General features: G+C 35.1%; 1 protein-coding gene across 1 annotated transcript; it reads right to left on the bottom strand.

Annotated features, from left to right (window-relative positions):
* Positions 1-8,044: 8,044 nt before the first annotated feature.
* On the bottom strand, positions 8,045-9,497 carry LOC134666170 (very long chain fatty acid elongase 2-like). The gene is made up of 3 exons (XM_063523324.1): positions 9,436-9,497; positions 8,846-9,142; positions 8,045-8,260 (listed from the first exon to the last, which is right to left on the bottom strand). Exons 1-3 carry the CDS (start codon positions 9,460-9,462, stop codon positions 8,045-8,047), a joined length of 540 nt encoding a protein of 179 aa, XP_063379394.1. The 5' UTR covers positions 9,463-9,497.
* Between the last annotated feature and the right edge of the window lie 6,624 nt (positions 9,498-16,121).

Below are 16,121 nucleotides of genomic sequence, written 5' to 3'. Positions count from 1 at the left end.
GTGAGTGAGAAGTGCGACTATGTGCACGTTTCCCCCCGCAAAAAAATACAGAATAATTTGTATGGTAAGATATCGCTTAGGCTCCTTCCCTACCGACGTGTCGGAACCGGTGTTGCTCGAGGCCCATCAGCTGTCGACCCCCCTGCGGCCCTGCCGCTCACATTACTATTCCACCATTAAAATAGGTACTTTTATGATTTCGTGTAATTTGGTCATATCCTCTAGATGCCTAGAAGCCTATTTAGGCCTTCGAGTCGATAGTATTTACATTATTTAAATTAGCAAACAAAAAACTGGGCAAGTGCGAGTCGGACTCACGCACGAAGGGTTCCGTACCATAATGCAAGACGTTGCTTAACTTCGGTCAAAAATCACGTTTGTTGTATGGGAGCCCCACTTAAATCTTTATTTTATTCTGTTTTTAGTACCTATTTGTTTGTTATAGCGGCAACAGAAATACAACACCTGTGAAAATTTCAACTGTCTAGCTATCACGGTTCGTGAGATACAGCCTGGTGACAGACGGACGGACGGACGGACGGACGGATAGCAGAGTCTTAGTAATAGGGTCCCTTTTTACCCTTTGGGTACGGAACCCTAAAAATTAGACACTTTTATTAGTAAGTTTTGATATGTAGCAGCTAAAGTATACAAACAAAACTCGTTTTAGTTCTTACCCTTGCTTTCTTGCAGCATTCAGATCAGCTCTTTATCACTTCACCTTATAAAACAGTCCCCCGCCACGTCTGTCTGTTTGTGTGTATGTTTGCAATAAACTCAAAAACTACAGAACGGATATTCATGCGGTTTTCACCTATCAATAGAGTGAATTCTTAAGGAAGGTATAGGTGTGTAGTTTTTTAAGGTTTTGTGTAACCCGTGCGACGCCGTGGCGGGTCATTAAATAAATTAGATATTAAATAAATTGTATATTTCTAAATTGTTTTGGTTAGTATTTTAATCGTGGATATTTTACGTGGAATAGGAACGGTGTAACACCAAATTTTCGCACAGCCAAGCACTGGCACGTAGTCGAAATTTAGTCCACATGAATCAAATATTTTATTGGTTCATATAATCTCACTTACCGAAATCAACTAGATCCGAAAATAGAAAAGTGTCACTTTTCCGGCCGTCCATGAATGACTGACGTGACGTTGATTTATCATTGTCATGCCGATGGCCTACTCTTTAAGATAAGGTTGGTTAAGGCGAAAAGGTTTTTGGCATGTTCATTTAAGGCATGTCATTAATAGGCAAAAGATGAATAAAGTCTAAGGAAAATACCTGCCTCGGAAATCAAGAAAAAGTCATTCTCGGATAGATGCCGCACACACCTTTAGCCTATGCTCGGCTAGATGGCGTGACGACACCGTTTCATATTTAACAATTTTAACACATAGATATCGGTGAATGAACATGGGTCAAAATGATATAAAAATAATAAAATCATTTATATTAATTTTTTTATAATTTTATACGTGTTTATTTTGAGTTATAGTCGTGTGTCGATAGATGGCAGTAAATTTACAGTGACTACAACATTTAGGGTAACATTCCATTTCCAACGACAGCTGCACTACTGTCAATTTTACTATGGAAATTGACAATGACAGCGACGCGTTCAGTACCGGTAGTGCAGCTGCGGTTAGAAATGGAATGTTACCATTACTATGACAGTAGGTACCCCTCTATACTATCTAGTCTTTTTGATACTTACTATCTATTCTTTTTGTTAATAGGTTATAGTGACCATGCGCGTTGGAGAGTCTGCCATCTTGTGGCCTGAATCGGAAACATATGTGCACATGTACATTGCCAAAGCAACTGCTACCATCTACCGCTCTCATCGGTACGTTTCCTTGTGTATGCACCTACTATGGTAGGTTCTGCCATCTTGTGGGCGAACATCGGAAGCATAAACGACAAATTTACGCGTCGCGCCAAAAATCTGACGGCTTCTATGCAGTGTGTGTGTTCATACACAGGGTTTATCAAAAACGTGAAATAAGTTATTAGATAAAGTCAGAACTTCGCCTTATGGTTCTAAATTTTAAACCGTGCGTAAAAATAATTTTACTTTCACTGCGCTTTGGATGGTTAAACACACAAAAAGGGCTGAACGGATTGTGATGTAATTTGGCACATTTATTAGTTTACGTAGAATAAGTACGTTATAAAATAAATACGTCCCATAAATGATCAAATATTAGGATCTTAGTGTTGCGCTCTCGTGGACTTTTGATATGTTCACCTCCTAACTAGTCCAAACAAAGTTACAAAGTCAAAAATTGTGTTCTTAGCTTTCCCCGCTACAGCTTGTTTTTGAAAATTCGTTGCCTGGCCTATTATATATAGCGGAAGCAGTTATAAAGTTGACCCAAAAAATTGTTATTAAGCTATGAGCTTCATTACATATCTGTGCCTCCAGTGTAAAAGGGTTAAACTCGAGTTTGTCCAAATTACAAATTTTGCCAGTAAAACGTTTATTTCATGAAACTACATCTTTTGTGCTGACACCCACTGCCCTATGACTTCTAATTGCTGAGATATCGATTGTGCAAAAGGATTAAACTTTGCCAAAAATCACAACCATTATGTTCAAAACGATTTATTTTTATATAATCTCGTTTAAAAAATTTGTTACTTAAGAAGCGTGTTACGAACGATGGTTAAAGTAAAGTTTAATCTTAGTGAATAAAATACATTTCAAGAAACATTTGGTGTAAAGAAATCAAAATTCACTGAGATCTATTTCAACTACCGATAGCTCTACTATGAGTTCCGTGAATGACAGTGAGAAGTGAAGATAGTGAGAAAGTTAAGAAAAATGTATGGAGTAATTGTACAGTGCCTCTACCGGTCACGTAAAGAACTAAAAATTTCAATTTGTACCATGAGTTACAAACGTTTTTACGCGAGTTTTCCATACTTGCCTAACTTCACACCTAAAACGCTCTCTTTCTAATTATATAATGAAAACTGAGCCAGAATTATTCTGCGTAAATACTTTACGCGAGTAAACGTGACAGATGTTATGGAAAAATACGTGCGTTTTCATCGTGACATTTCTGTCAACTTGTAAACACAACAAATACGCAGATTTTTCACGAATATTAATGCAATTTTCAACGTAATATGTATAAATTTATAACAGTATGTGAACTTCAAGCAAAACTTTAAGGGATAAATCAATTAATAGTTCGATAAAAGGCTGATTTAGTACAAAGGTAATGAGTTATACTTGACTTGCTTACGAGCAATTTTTGGTTTTAGGCAAGAAGCTGATTGAAAACAACATTTCCATTAAAACCCGGATTGCATCATGTATGCATGCATATGCATGTAGAAGTTACATATGTATTAAGAATTAAGGCTCAATACAAGGAGCGGTGCATAGACATGTTGCTGTTTTTGTTGCTGGGTGCACATAACACATATTGTAGTAAGAACATACCGCAAGACCTATTATAATATTTACACAAGAATTGCTACGTATTTTATTAAGCATTATTATCTTAAATAAAATAAAACATACAAATGTTCTGTGAGTTTATTTATTTTTCTTTAAGTACTAAGTAAGTATTACTTTATTTTCCGTTGTTCAAATTATTGTGTTTGGTACCTAGGTAATCGTTTTTCATATCAACTTGGTAACAGGAAATATAAAACTTTCTTCAAAAACTTTTGCTGGTGGTTCAGAATCTGAAAATTTAAATAAGATTTAAACACATTTATTGCCAAAAACCCGCTGCGTGGGTTCATTTTGTATTGGAAATGGGGCGCTTGGCACTGAAATATGCTCGAGATCATATAGGTACTATAAAATTAAGATCGCTATTACGGTCATACGTAGGGTCTGTGCGGAAAGAGAAGAGTCGTAGGTATAATGTATGGGCTCCCCTAAATTTCACGACTCTTCTCTTTCCGCACACTCTATTAGATAATGTTACTTAGCAGTAGGAGACGGCCGCTGTCATGATGCGGACTGAAGCGGACCATTATAATACATACCTATTTTAATATTTTAAGATTTCTTCTCATGTGTGTACTATTTTCATCAAACGTAATAAATATGTAGCCAAAAGTAGCCTGTATAATCGCGCCGTATACTTTGCTTCCTATTTTTTAACACGCAAAGTCATAATTTTAACTCGATTATTAATGATGTTTACGTAATTATCATATTTTGCAATTTTTGTCTTGAATACAATATATTTTAATTTATACATTGTTTACTAACATTGATGTGTTTATTATTTTCGTAACTATGGCAACGTCAAATCTTTAAAAAATTGTAGAATGAAGGTTGAGTCAGTAACAAAGTGACAAAATTGGTCTTAGAGCATTTAATAACTGGAGTGGCCATTGAGTGCTTACTGTTAGGATTTAGGATTAGGGTTCCAAGCAGGAAAGAAAAGCTTGTTTTAACACCATATAGGTAATGTTTATTAATCTCAAGCAAAACTACATAGTAATGGCGTCTCATACGAGAAGAAAGAACACCTACATTTGTTTTATATTGACAACCGAATAAATCAAATATCATAGTCGTAGTAGTCTCGTAGGTATACTCTTTACTTTTTTGTTGACATTATTACTTACCCCTATGCCGAAAAACTTGCACAATTGTGCAAACTTTTGTATGGACCGACATGGCTATTTGTACGTTACGTACAAATCATGTAGAAATAGCAATACATTTGACGTCCCCTCCCCCGCAATAATCGCCAGACTGTTTTGTAAAGAAAATGACAGCGATGACATCTCCCTTCTAAATGCTCTTAGTGGATGGTAGAGGTAAGGAATACAATCTCCATGTAATTAATAATGAAAAAGTGTCCGTCAAAAACCTTAAGAGGGAAGTATACTACGTAATCGTCCATACAAAAAGAGAAAACGTTTTTCCACTTGTATATAAATACGAGTATCTTCCATTCTCCATGATTTTTAGTACGGTATTGATACAATGAAAAACCAGGTTTATGGGTTTTCTTTTTTTCGCTTTTTCGCTACTCTGGAGAGATTTAGAATAATTATAATAGCTGACAGCGTGCCCAGTTTTTGCAAATATTCTCCCATAAAAGAGTTTTCTCATGAAGTCATAAAGGATTCTCCTTACCTCTACCCTCCATATTCACGGCTACCATCAGTATATGTAACATTACTTTCTGTGCATCTCACTTGCACTAATATGCGAGAGCGAGATGCATAGATAGTAAATTACGTAGACGTGAGAAAATGTGTCAATTTTGTTATTTAGTTCTTTAGGTGAATCCTAGAGGCGCTGTATAAAACTCCGATATAACTCTTGCTCTGTTTTTAGTATACTTAGAAAGGGACAGCATCGTTTGGAGTGGAGTGAAGTTAGGTACATAAGACCGTAAAGAAACGTAAAACGTGACTCACGGCACGTTTATTCACTGAAAGTAAGTGAAAAATACTCTGCCAACTGATGGTAGAGGCTGTCTAGTTCGTGAATGACGGTAAAACTTAAGTTGTTTTATTATTCACAAACATTTTTTAAGACGTCATGACACAAAAGAGATAGGTACAGAAATCAATCTACATACAAAGCGCGCTCGAGCAACGCACACATAGACACTGCTCACGGACACGATATCTCGGACCAGTTGGGACCAGTGCGAGCGCGAGTGCTATCCGCTTGAGACGCGCGTCTGTGAACTTTTTTGTGCAATAATGGAGAAACAAAACAAAAAGTTATTATAACTGTACAGTGGACGGTTGTTTAAATTCATCATTAACCGGTGAATTGTTGTTTTTTAAGCTACCAGTGGTTTCAGAGAGAATGCGTATGCGAATTTATTACATTGTACATGAGAATGCGAATTTATTACACTTTAAAATATAATAATCGTGCATTTCGCCAATCTCGAAATCATCGCAAGATATTTTCTGTGGCAAATTTGTAATATAACAATGACATTTAAAATTAAAATAGCTATTTGAGTTATTAATGTTATTATTAATTTATATTTCCATTCTTCCCGTTTCATCCTCAACAATAAATCAAACAACTAGATACCAGATACGATACGATAGATACGAGTGCCACTACCACGATAGTTTTTTGTGCATAAGTCATGCATAGTTCGCAACAATCGCAACCCTAGAGCGACCGCCGAGCGTAGGTATGAAAAGTAAAGTACATACATGTGATTGACTTCTGTACTTATCTGTTTTGTGGTCATGATGTGTAAAGGGGTATAAATTATTTACTTTGACCGTTTTTCACCATCTAGTTTCGCTAAATTGAGTTAATGATTATGGTTAATGTTCACTTAGATTCCTTTCCATATATTTTTTTTTAGTTGGTCAATGTTGTGCAAAACGGTGGAAGTCAAATATCAAAAAGTAAGTCCTGTAGAAGAAAAGACATCTAATAGGCTGATTATGAAATAATTGTGCAACAATAACAAAAAAAACAAAGATAGGGAAGTAAGACAAACAAGTACAACTGCCCTGTTGTCAGGTCAACACTACTATAGTACAACATTACTCTGTTGAAATTGTGAATGGTTCAGTAACCATTAACAATTTCAACAGAGTAATTAAATATATTAAGTCACTCTTTAATTACATTGATATTATTCTTTTTGGTTTGTTTTTTTTACCATCAATCTACAAAAAATGCAATATTTATTTCCCAAAATGGTTTCTTTACACAATACAAAAGTTCAAAAAGATTTTAGCAACACTAGAGAAAGTGCAGTTTAACCTTTTCACACATTCATAATTTTTGTGAAAAGGGATATAAGTTGTTTTTGAAAGCCAATATTTCCGTTACTTTCACATAAGTCAGGTTAATATAAATGACAAATTATAATTCACGACTTTAACTATCTAAATTAAAAACAAAAAAAAAATTTTTTTACAAACAATTCAGAGAAAACACGGTTTGAAACGTTTTTCGGCCATACTGAAAAATTTCATTTTTTGAGTTTAACCCTTTTACACTGGAGGCACAGATATGTTCCTTGAGTACTTCTAAGCATTTCAAGCCTGGGAGGCAATAAGAAATGTGTGTCTATTCGGATTTGTAATGGATTCAAACTTTCAACCCCTTTTTAACCTTGTTAGGGGATGAATTTTACAAAACGCTGAAATCACTTTTCCTGTCTTTTAATAATATCCCCAAATACAAAGATTCAAGTCCCGCGTTCGAAACATTTTTTGATATCCATACAAACTTTCAACCCCTTTTTCACCACCTTAGGGGATGAATTTTCAAAAACGCTGAAATTAATTTTCTTGTATTTTAATAATATATCGTTTTACGAAGTTTCAAATTCCTAGCTTAAAATAAAACTTGAACCCCATACAAACTTTCATCCCCTTTTTAACCCTCTTAGGGGTTGAATTTCTCAAAATCGCTTCTTACCTCTTGTACACTTTATAAAATGTAATCTAGTGTGCAAATTTCAACTTTCTATCTTTTGTAGTTTCGGCTCCGCGTAGCAATAATCTCCAACCAAATTTTTCACCTTTTTACGTTTTTCTTGTAAAATTATTATGAAACTGAAAAAAAAACAAATATCAGCAATGAATTCTGCGTCTTTGGTTTATACGAAAATGATACTAAACTTGCCCTAGTACCCACCAGGATCAGAATAGATTTTTTTTAAAGATGACGGGTGGCGGCCGTCTTTGTACCCCACCCTCCCCCCTACCCCAGGCTAGAAATGCTTAGAATTACTCAAATATCAGATGTGATGAAGCTCATAGCTTAATAAAAAAAATTTGGGTCATGTATGGCAGCGTTACATAACTGATTCCAGTAATAGGCGCTAACGTTATTATAATTACTAAATATATGAATGTTAGGTTAATATAAAATTATTTTGTGTAAAAGAAACAAAACAAAGTATCAAATTACAAGTGATTTATTAATTTCCCTTATCAATACCTAATAGATTATAATTAAAATTATAATATTTATGCTATTATACCTACTTGTTGTATTGTTCATTTCTTACTTTTATAATAAACAAAAATATATTCTTCACCACATTGATTTTACATATTATTCACTCTTCTGAATTATTGGGCTTGAGTTTTCTCCAAGTTGGTTTCCGTTATTTTTACGCTTCTTGAGATAATTTTGTCTGTAAAAGTTTCCGAAGAATACAGCAATTATTCCAATATGAGAAACTAGATATATTGTGTGTGACATGGAAAACGGACACTCGGATACTAGATCGGCAGCTATGGTGTAAACGATGAAGAAGAAGAATTGTACCTGAAAAAAAAAACAAGATATTAAATTAGATGACCAATAACAAAATATACATGTAGGTAGAGGAGATAAGGGACCATTGGGCAGTCGGGAGGCTCGGGAACCCCTATGTAAATCAGGACGATTCACAAGGGGGTACCCAAGCCTCCCGACTCCCCAAGGATTCCCCACCTCCCCTACACACTACCTTAATATACCTATATATGAGTAAAATGGTTGTGTCGAGATGGGAACAGGAGGTATAAACGATGAGTCTTGGCAAATTTTATGATATAAAATATTTCGGAGAGGAGATGGCGGGACGACCTGGACGCATTTCTCAGCATCTGAGCAGATCATCATCATTATCATCACCATATCAACCAGAGGACGTCCACTGCTGGATATAGTCCTACCACAAAGAGTGCCAAAATAACCGGTCTTGCGCCACTCGCATCCAGTGGACTCCCACGACCTTTACCAGGTCAACTGGATGGATGCTGCAATTAATTGGGAAGATTGGAAGTCCAGGGGGGAGGTCCAACATGCAAGAATGATAGAGAGGCAGTTAAAGAAATATCGATCTTCCGAATTAGGAATCCGACTCACCAACTGCATCGTCGTTATATACTTCTTCCACGTCAAGTATTTCGCCATACTGGGTCCCATAGCGGCCAAGCCATAATACCCGTACATGACCACATGCACCGCAGAATTCACCATACGGATGACACTGGTGACGTGCGAGGGGTGGTACTTGAACACAAAGTAGATGAGGACCATCCCGGTGTGGTGGTAGACGTGGAGGAAGGATACTTGGTTGTTCTTCTTTCGGAGAACGAAGAATATCGTGTCGAGAAGTTCGGAGATCTTGGCGTAGAAGTAGAAACGGTTTCCTATGTAACCCTGGAACAAAATTAAAGAGAATATAAAGTTATTGTCTGTATGAGATAAGGATCTTGAACAAATTTTTAATCTTTTGCATATTTTCATAAATAATTTAGACTAAATTTCACCATTACAAAAAATTCATTGCATTTTTTTTTAAATGTGTAAGTTTTCTGTCGATTTATTATGAGCTATTTTTACACGTAAGGATTTTTACAGAGCTCTTTAATACAATTATAATATTTAAAACACTTTTTTGTATAATAGTTTTTATCACTGATTTTCTATGTTTGCTTTGTTTTGGTACTTACCAAGTTCCAGTGTTCTTCAGTGAACATATAACATTTTCTGGGTAACAAACCGGTTTCCAGAACTTCCCTTAAGCACTAGAATAAAACATCACCATTATTTATTGTATTTAATTTATAAAATTAATTGTTAAATAAACCGATATAACCATGCGGCGGACTTCACTAAAATTATATACTGAATATTAACTAATAGGTACAGTTGACATCATTTACATCGGTGCGGCCAAAGAGCTCAAATATATCTGAACATGAACAACGTATACACAAGCTTTGTTCAGTTATTTGTGAACATCTTGGCCGCTCCGATATATCCGATGGCCACTGTACTATGATTCAATAAAACTTATCAAGTGAGATACGTCTATGGGGTACAGATGTAATGCATAATTGTTTTCCATCGTATTTTCTCGGAAACGTTCGTATTTGTCCTGCTACTTCAGTCAACCTCAGTACTTTTTGTACAGAGACTGACTGAAATAGCAAAACACGTTCGTAAGTTTCCGTGAAAATACGATGGCAAATAACTACCTATGCACTACATCTGTATACGTGTTTGACAGATGAGTATGGCCGACAAATCTGTGGACAGATCTCTGGTGTGTCTACCGTGACACAATTATATTAAAGCACTAATAGACGGGCGCACCGGATCGCGACCTTGGTACAGTCCGAGGCGAGGAGGTGAAGGGGGTTCGCCGTACGTCCGTTAAGGACGCAGCTATGAAAGCACAAGAAAGAGAGCTCACCGTTCCAAATCCGTATGCCTGTCTGTTAGCACTATTACATATCACCAATTCTTCTTCTTATTGTATTGTATTGTACTTACTAGTTTGATTAAATACAGAGATATCAACACTTGTATAGCGTTGTAGACCAGTAAAATTCCAGTCAATTTGTAAGCTGGTCGGTTCTTCATAAGGGCTGGTCCAATACGTAGTACAAATGCCAAGTACGTCAATAACAGAAGAACGGCCAAAACGAAGTCTTCATCTTTCCACACTAAATTCAAGAGAAATAATGAAACAATGGTGAGTTTTTTTTTATGTTTTTTTTTTTCGTGGTGAGTTAGATGACTTTCTGTGCTGGCCGCGTAGCCAAGATGCCGATCGCTTACGCTCCGTAGCGATCGAAACGCAACTGTCACTTTCGCACTAATATGGAAGAGTGATAGGGAGACATAATGCTTTTCGTTGTCGAAGCGATAGCGATTGTAACCTTGGCTAGGCCGGCAGCTACTGTTTCGGATCGTACCAGTGTAGGTATTAGTAAGATTAACGTTCATATGTTATTAGAGTCAGACCCAGAAAAGTCTGCAGAGATTTTGACATCACACGCAGCGCAAGTGTTATTTATACGTCATAATTTCATAGACGTTTAACGTTTAATATAACACCTGCACTGTCAAAATCTCTGCAGACTTTTCTTGGTCTAACTGTAGTCTTTATTAGTGTGTATTTTTTAGTGTTGAACAAAAATGTTAGAATACTACAGTTAGAATACTTCAGTCAAATACCGATACTCGTAACTTTTACAGCATTTTTGGTGCAGCGGAGTGGTGTTAACGGAATTGGTATAATTCCAACTGAAATGGTAAATTAAGGTTAATATTAACGTAATTAATGCTAATTAATGGATTGAAATTGTTTATACCGATTCCGTTAACACCACTCCGCTGCATCAAAAATGCTGTAAAAGTTACGATGTCTGGTGACCCTTACTTTCTTTATAATCAAAATGCTGTCATAACGGTTAAAGAGGTAATCTCTTCATTCATTTTAATTAGGTAGGTATTGTAGAAGGACCACATTTGCAGAGAATTTAACCTTTAATTGTCTTAACAAAAAGTAAGATTAAGGTGAGATGGTATACGATGGTGAATGATACATAAACATTTGTGACGTTCCACGGCAAAAGGTACCTTATGGCGGCTGGCGCTTACGTCGCATAGCGCCGCAATAATATTGGAGCGGCGTTAATAGTAGCGTAAGCGCCAATCGCCATAAGGTACCTTTTCCGTGGGACGTCACATTTACTGAATGTGTACGGTTGGTCCTAGTCACGTCTCGTGAATCATTATTTATATTTGATGAAGTAATACACAGATTGACTAATGTAATTCCCACTAAGGATTATAAGTAGGTAGATAAACAAATATTGATAAGTATCCATACAAATTATTCAAGATTGAACACAACGTGTACACGTGACAACGGTTTTTCCCCGCATTTTCATTAACGGCTAGTACAATACAGAAATTCAAATCAAGGTTAAACTCTCTCGTTTTGTACACATATTTAATTACACAAACGGGTCTACCGCTACATAATTTCATTGTTTTTACCTTTAATTCCGACGTATCAGCTGAGTTGAGTTGCACCAGCCTGTGGTCACGGGAAGACTGAGTGAAAGGTAAAAAAATTAAATTATATTGCGGTAGACCCGTTTGTGTAATTAAATAAGGTATTATTCTACCATTAAAAGTCTCAAAACCTCCTTTCACCCTTCATTTTCCTTCTTCACCATTTATTCTATTAAATTAGAGTCCTTTTTGGGAATTATCCGATATTTTTTAATAGCGAGTAACTTACATTGACCATTTTCTGAACTCTTGAAATCCATTTTTACTTGATATCTAAACGACTGTCATTAAATTTTACCTCTTAGTCAATATTTTCTTTTACATAAAAATTACAAGGACAATTTATTATTTGAAATTTTCACTTATTTTTTATTTTTCGTCAGCAACACCGTGTTGAAATAATATCAGCACCACTTTGAGTGCCTAAACGTGAACTTCAAATGATAACTGATATGTAGACACAATTGGATAAAAAGCATGTCTACACATTTCTGCCTTGTTCAAGTTAAAATATACATTGTTAACATTCATCAAGTTAAAGATCACCCAAAGTAAAGGTTAAAGAGGATTTTTACACATGCTTCGATTCTCGCTTCAAGGCCCCGTCCTCTGACTCTCGCTGAGCAAGATGGCCGTGCCAGGGGCGCCAACGGTATTTTTTAGTAAGTTTTAACAAAAAAAGTCATCGTTTAGTTCGATCAAAAATAAAATAATGCATTTTTAAAGTAAATTTCATATTTTTAGCTTTGGTGCAAAAATTGTTACAAAATGTTAAGGTGCGTTTTAGACGTTAGTGATTCTTTTTTTATATCAAGTGCGTCACGAAATCGGGTTTCGAATCGATGAAGTTAGTAGAAAGATTGCTTCTTAAGTAAATTTTTATCAACGCTATTATGATCACTCGCTACGATTTTTAAAAACTCTGCTGGGTGAACCTACTGCACCTTAACCTTTGTGTCTGGCAGCCATCAAAGTTATTATTTTTTTATGTTAGTAATAGTACATTATTACAGAGGCCGGGACGAAAGGGGTTGCCGGCCGAAGACATATAGACGGCCGAGCGAAGCGAGGCCGGATAGGTCTGAGCGCGGGCAACCCCATTTCCCGCCGAGGTATGTATAGTGCTTTTCTCAAACATGCAATGAAATAAATAAAATAAAAAATCCACGTAACCTGAAGTTTTATTTATAGAAAAAACTAAAAGTAAACTACACCCAAAATATAACCAACACGTACCTATATCATTATCACGCGTATGTTTTACACGAGTCGTGTATTTTTACTACCCGTACATTTTCATGTATCTTTGATTTTTTCGCCTTGTATCCGTCTGACTGTCGTTTTCGTCACATAAGTTTACAGTCTTTCATATTGATATCATGTTTCACATACATCATTGCTTTATGCATGGAGTAAATAAGTATAGTTTCAACAGTGTTGACGAATTTGTAGTTACATTCATTTAAAATATGCCACAAAACTGTTTCTAATAAACTGTAAGCCATTTTTCTTAGTTTCTCAAATAATAAAATTGCCATAAGCAACCATATACATACTTCGTCTTTGACTTGGCGGCAGAGGCAGCAAGTTATTTAAAATCAATTCTGCTTACGCTGCCAATTCCAACACCTACGATTACAATTAATATTAATTTCATTATTTCGTCGGAACTCATATTAAAGTCAAAAAATCAACAACGCACCATAAATCCAATAAAACAGAATGAATATTTTTCAACTTTACCTCCATAACAATTTAAAAAATATAACTACGCGTGTTTGAGTAGACCTTTTTACCGCTAACGTTTAGATGAAATATTTTAAATGTTTTTTCTCAAACATGCAATGAAATATTGATGTTATGTTCCTTATAATAGGCTGCGAAGTATGACGTTTCAGGTGCGGCTAGGACAAAAGGTCGTTAATGGAATTTCATACACATCTTGCAGGCCTAGGCCGGCAAAGTCCTTTTTTTTAATTTTAATTTCACAGATATTTGTGACAAAGCATCGTGGCATTCATCCATTAAAAAAAACTAGAGGCAGTATTTGCTTTATGGTTCGTAATGACACTCTGCCACTACGCCTATAAAAAAAAACAAAAAACAATGTTTGCTGTAATTTGCAGTTTTATTTGTATAAAATCAACATGAACTTAATAAATAATACATTCTATAATTTTATAATTTTAAATTATAAATTTAACTACACAAATAAAAACATTTAAATTATTTCATCTAAACGTTAGCGGTAAAAAGGTCTACTCAAACACGCGTAGTTATATTTTTTAAATTGTTATGGAGGTAAAGTTGAAAAATATTCATTCTGTTTTATTGGATTTATGGTGCGTTGTTGATTTTTTGACTTTAATATGAGTTCCGACGAAATAATGAAATTTTAAGGCTTTTTATTGTTTAATAATTCTTTTTGCTTAAAATTATAAGAAATATATGAAATTAATATTAATTGTAATCGTAGGTTTTGGAATTGGCAGCGTAAGCAGAATTGATTTTAAATAACTTGCTTCCTCTGCCGCCAAGTCAAAGACGAAGTATATGGTTGCTGATGGCAATTTTATTATTTGAGAAACTAAGAAAAATGGCTTACAGTTTATTAGAAACAGTTTTGTGGCATATTTTAAATGAATGTAACTACAAATTCGTCAACACTGTGGAAATTATACTTATTTACTCCATGCATAAAGCAACGGTGTAAGGTTTACTCGGGTAATTCCGAATGTCGAAAACTGTCGGATAATTCCGAAATGAGACTTTTATTATGATGGAATTAAGGGAGATTTTCATCTGAATTTCGGAATTATCCGACTTTCGGTATTACCCGAATACACCTTATGTGAAACATGATATCAACATAAAAGACTATGTAAACTTATGTGACAAAAACGACAGTCAGACGGATACAAGGCGAAAAAATCAAAGATACGTGAAAATATACGGGTAGTAAAAATACACGACTCGTGTAAAACATACGCGTGATTGATATAGGTACGTGTTGGTTATATTTTGGGTGTAGTTTACTTTTAGTTTTTTCTATAAATAAAACTTGGGTTTCGTGGATTTTTTATTTTATTTATTTCATTGCATGTTTGAGAAAAGCACTATACATACCTCGGCGGGAAATGGGGTTGCCCGCGCTCAGACCTATCCGGCCTCGCTTCGCTCGGCCGTCTATATGTCTTCGGCCGGCAACCCCTTTCGTCCCGGCCTCTGTAGTAATGTACTATTATTTGTGTAGTTAAATTTATAATTTAAAATTAAAAAATTATAGAATGTATTATTTATTAAGTTCATGTTGGATTCATACAAATAAAACTGCAAATTATAGCAAACATTGTTTTTTTTTTATAGGCGTAGTGGCAGAGTGTCATTACGAACCATAAAGCAAATACTGCCTCTAGTTTTTTTAAATGGATGAATGCCACGATGCTGTGTCACATATATCTGTGAAATGAAAATTAAAAAAGAGGACTTTGCCGGCCTAGGCCTGCAAGATGTATGAAATTCCATTAACGACCTTTTGTCTTAGCCGCACCTGAAACGTCATACTTCGCAGCCTATTATAAGGAACATAACATCAATTGCATGTTTGAGAAAATACACATGCCTAAATCTTAATTTGTACTTCTAAAGTTTTAACGACCTGCCTAACCTACACGGCTACCACGAGTCGGCATTTGACATTTACGTTAGCGATGTGGTAAGAAAAGTACAGTCAGAGATAAAAACTTGTGCCAATGTTCCAATAATGTTTTTTTTGGCAAAAACATATATATATATATATATATATATTTTATATCATTGTCTGGGTACCTTCCTTTCTTGCTTCTTGAAGGGGCGTAGTTAATTTGTAGTGATATCCTAATAATACTTATAAAAACAAGAAAGGAGCTTTTAACAGGGCAAATATAGGTATTGGGGCCCTGTAACAATATTGAAAATAACATATTTCTAATATAGGTACTTTTTATTATTTGAAACCAGATCATTTCATGACATTCAGTTTTTATTTTATTTTTACTTAAATATAGCATACTCACAGCTAGTTTTTATACATTTATTTTTAAAATTATCACACTTTTATTCTCATGATGAAGATAAATTTTCTACTGAAAGTTTCGTGTTCTTATAATAATTGAGCATAAAAAAAAACTAATCATAAACTAATTAAAAAAAATACTAATCAGACTTAAAATAATAGTAACATTATTAACACTTAGGGCCAATTGTACCATCCCACTAACCCGGGGTTAACCGGTTGAACGTGATGTTACCCTCCCTGATGGTCAATTTGACACTGAGTTAACGCTTT

Source organism: Cydia fagiglandana, chromosome 7 (assembly GCF_963556715.1).
Source record: "Cydia fagiglandana chromosome 7, ilCydFagi1.1, whole genome shotgun sequence".
NCBI classification, from domain to species: Eukaryota; Metazoa; Arthropoda; class Insecta; order Lepidoptera; family Tortricidae; genus Cydia; species Cydia fagiglandana.
Note: the sequence above shows the minus strand (reverse complement) of the source record. Positions and strands in the feature narration are given on the sequence as shown.

What these genes read in the sequence shown, in the direction of transcription:
- LOC134666170 (XM_063523324.1), bottom strand. Translation starts at nt 9,462, where the DNA reads ATGTTCACTGAAGAACACTGGAACTTG. An exon ending in CTGAAGAACACTGGAACTTG is followed by an intron (nt 9,143 to 9,435) that starts GTAAGTACCAAA and finishes ATTTTGTTCCAG; the next exon opens with GGTTACATAGGAAACCGTTT. An exon ending in ATATAACGACGATGCAGTTG is followed by an intron (nt 8,261 to 8,845) that starts GTGAGTCGGATT and finishes TTTTTTTTTCAG; the next exon opens with GTACAATTCTTCTTCTTCAT.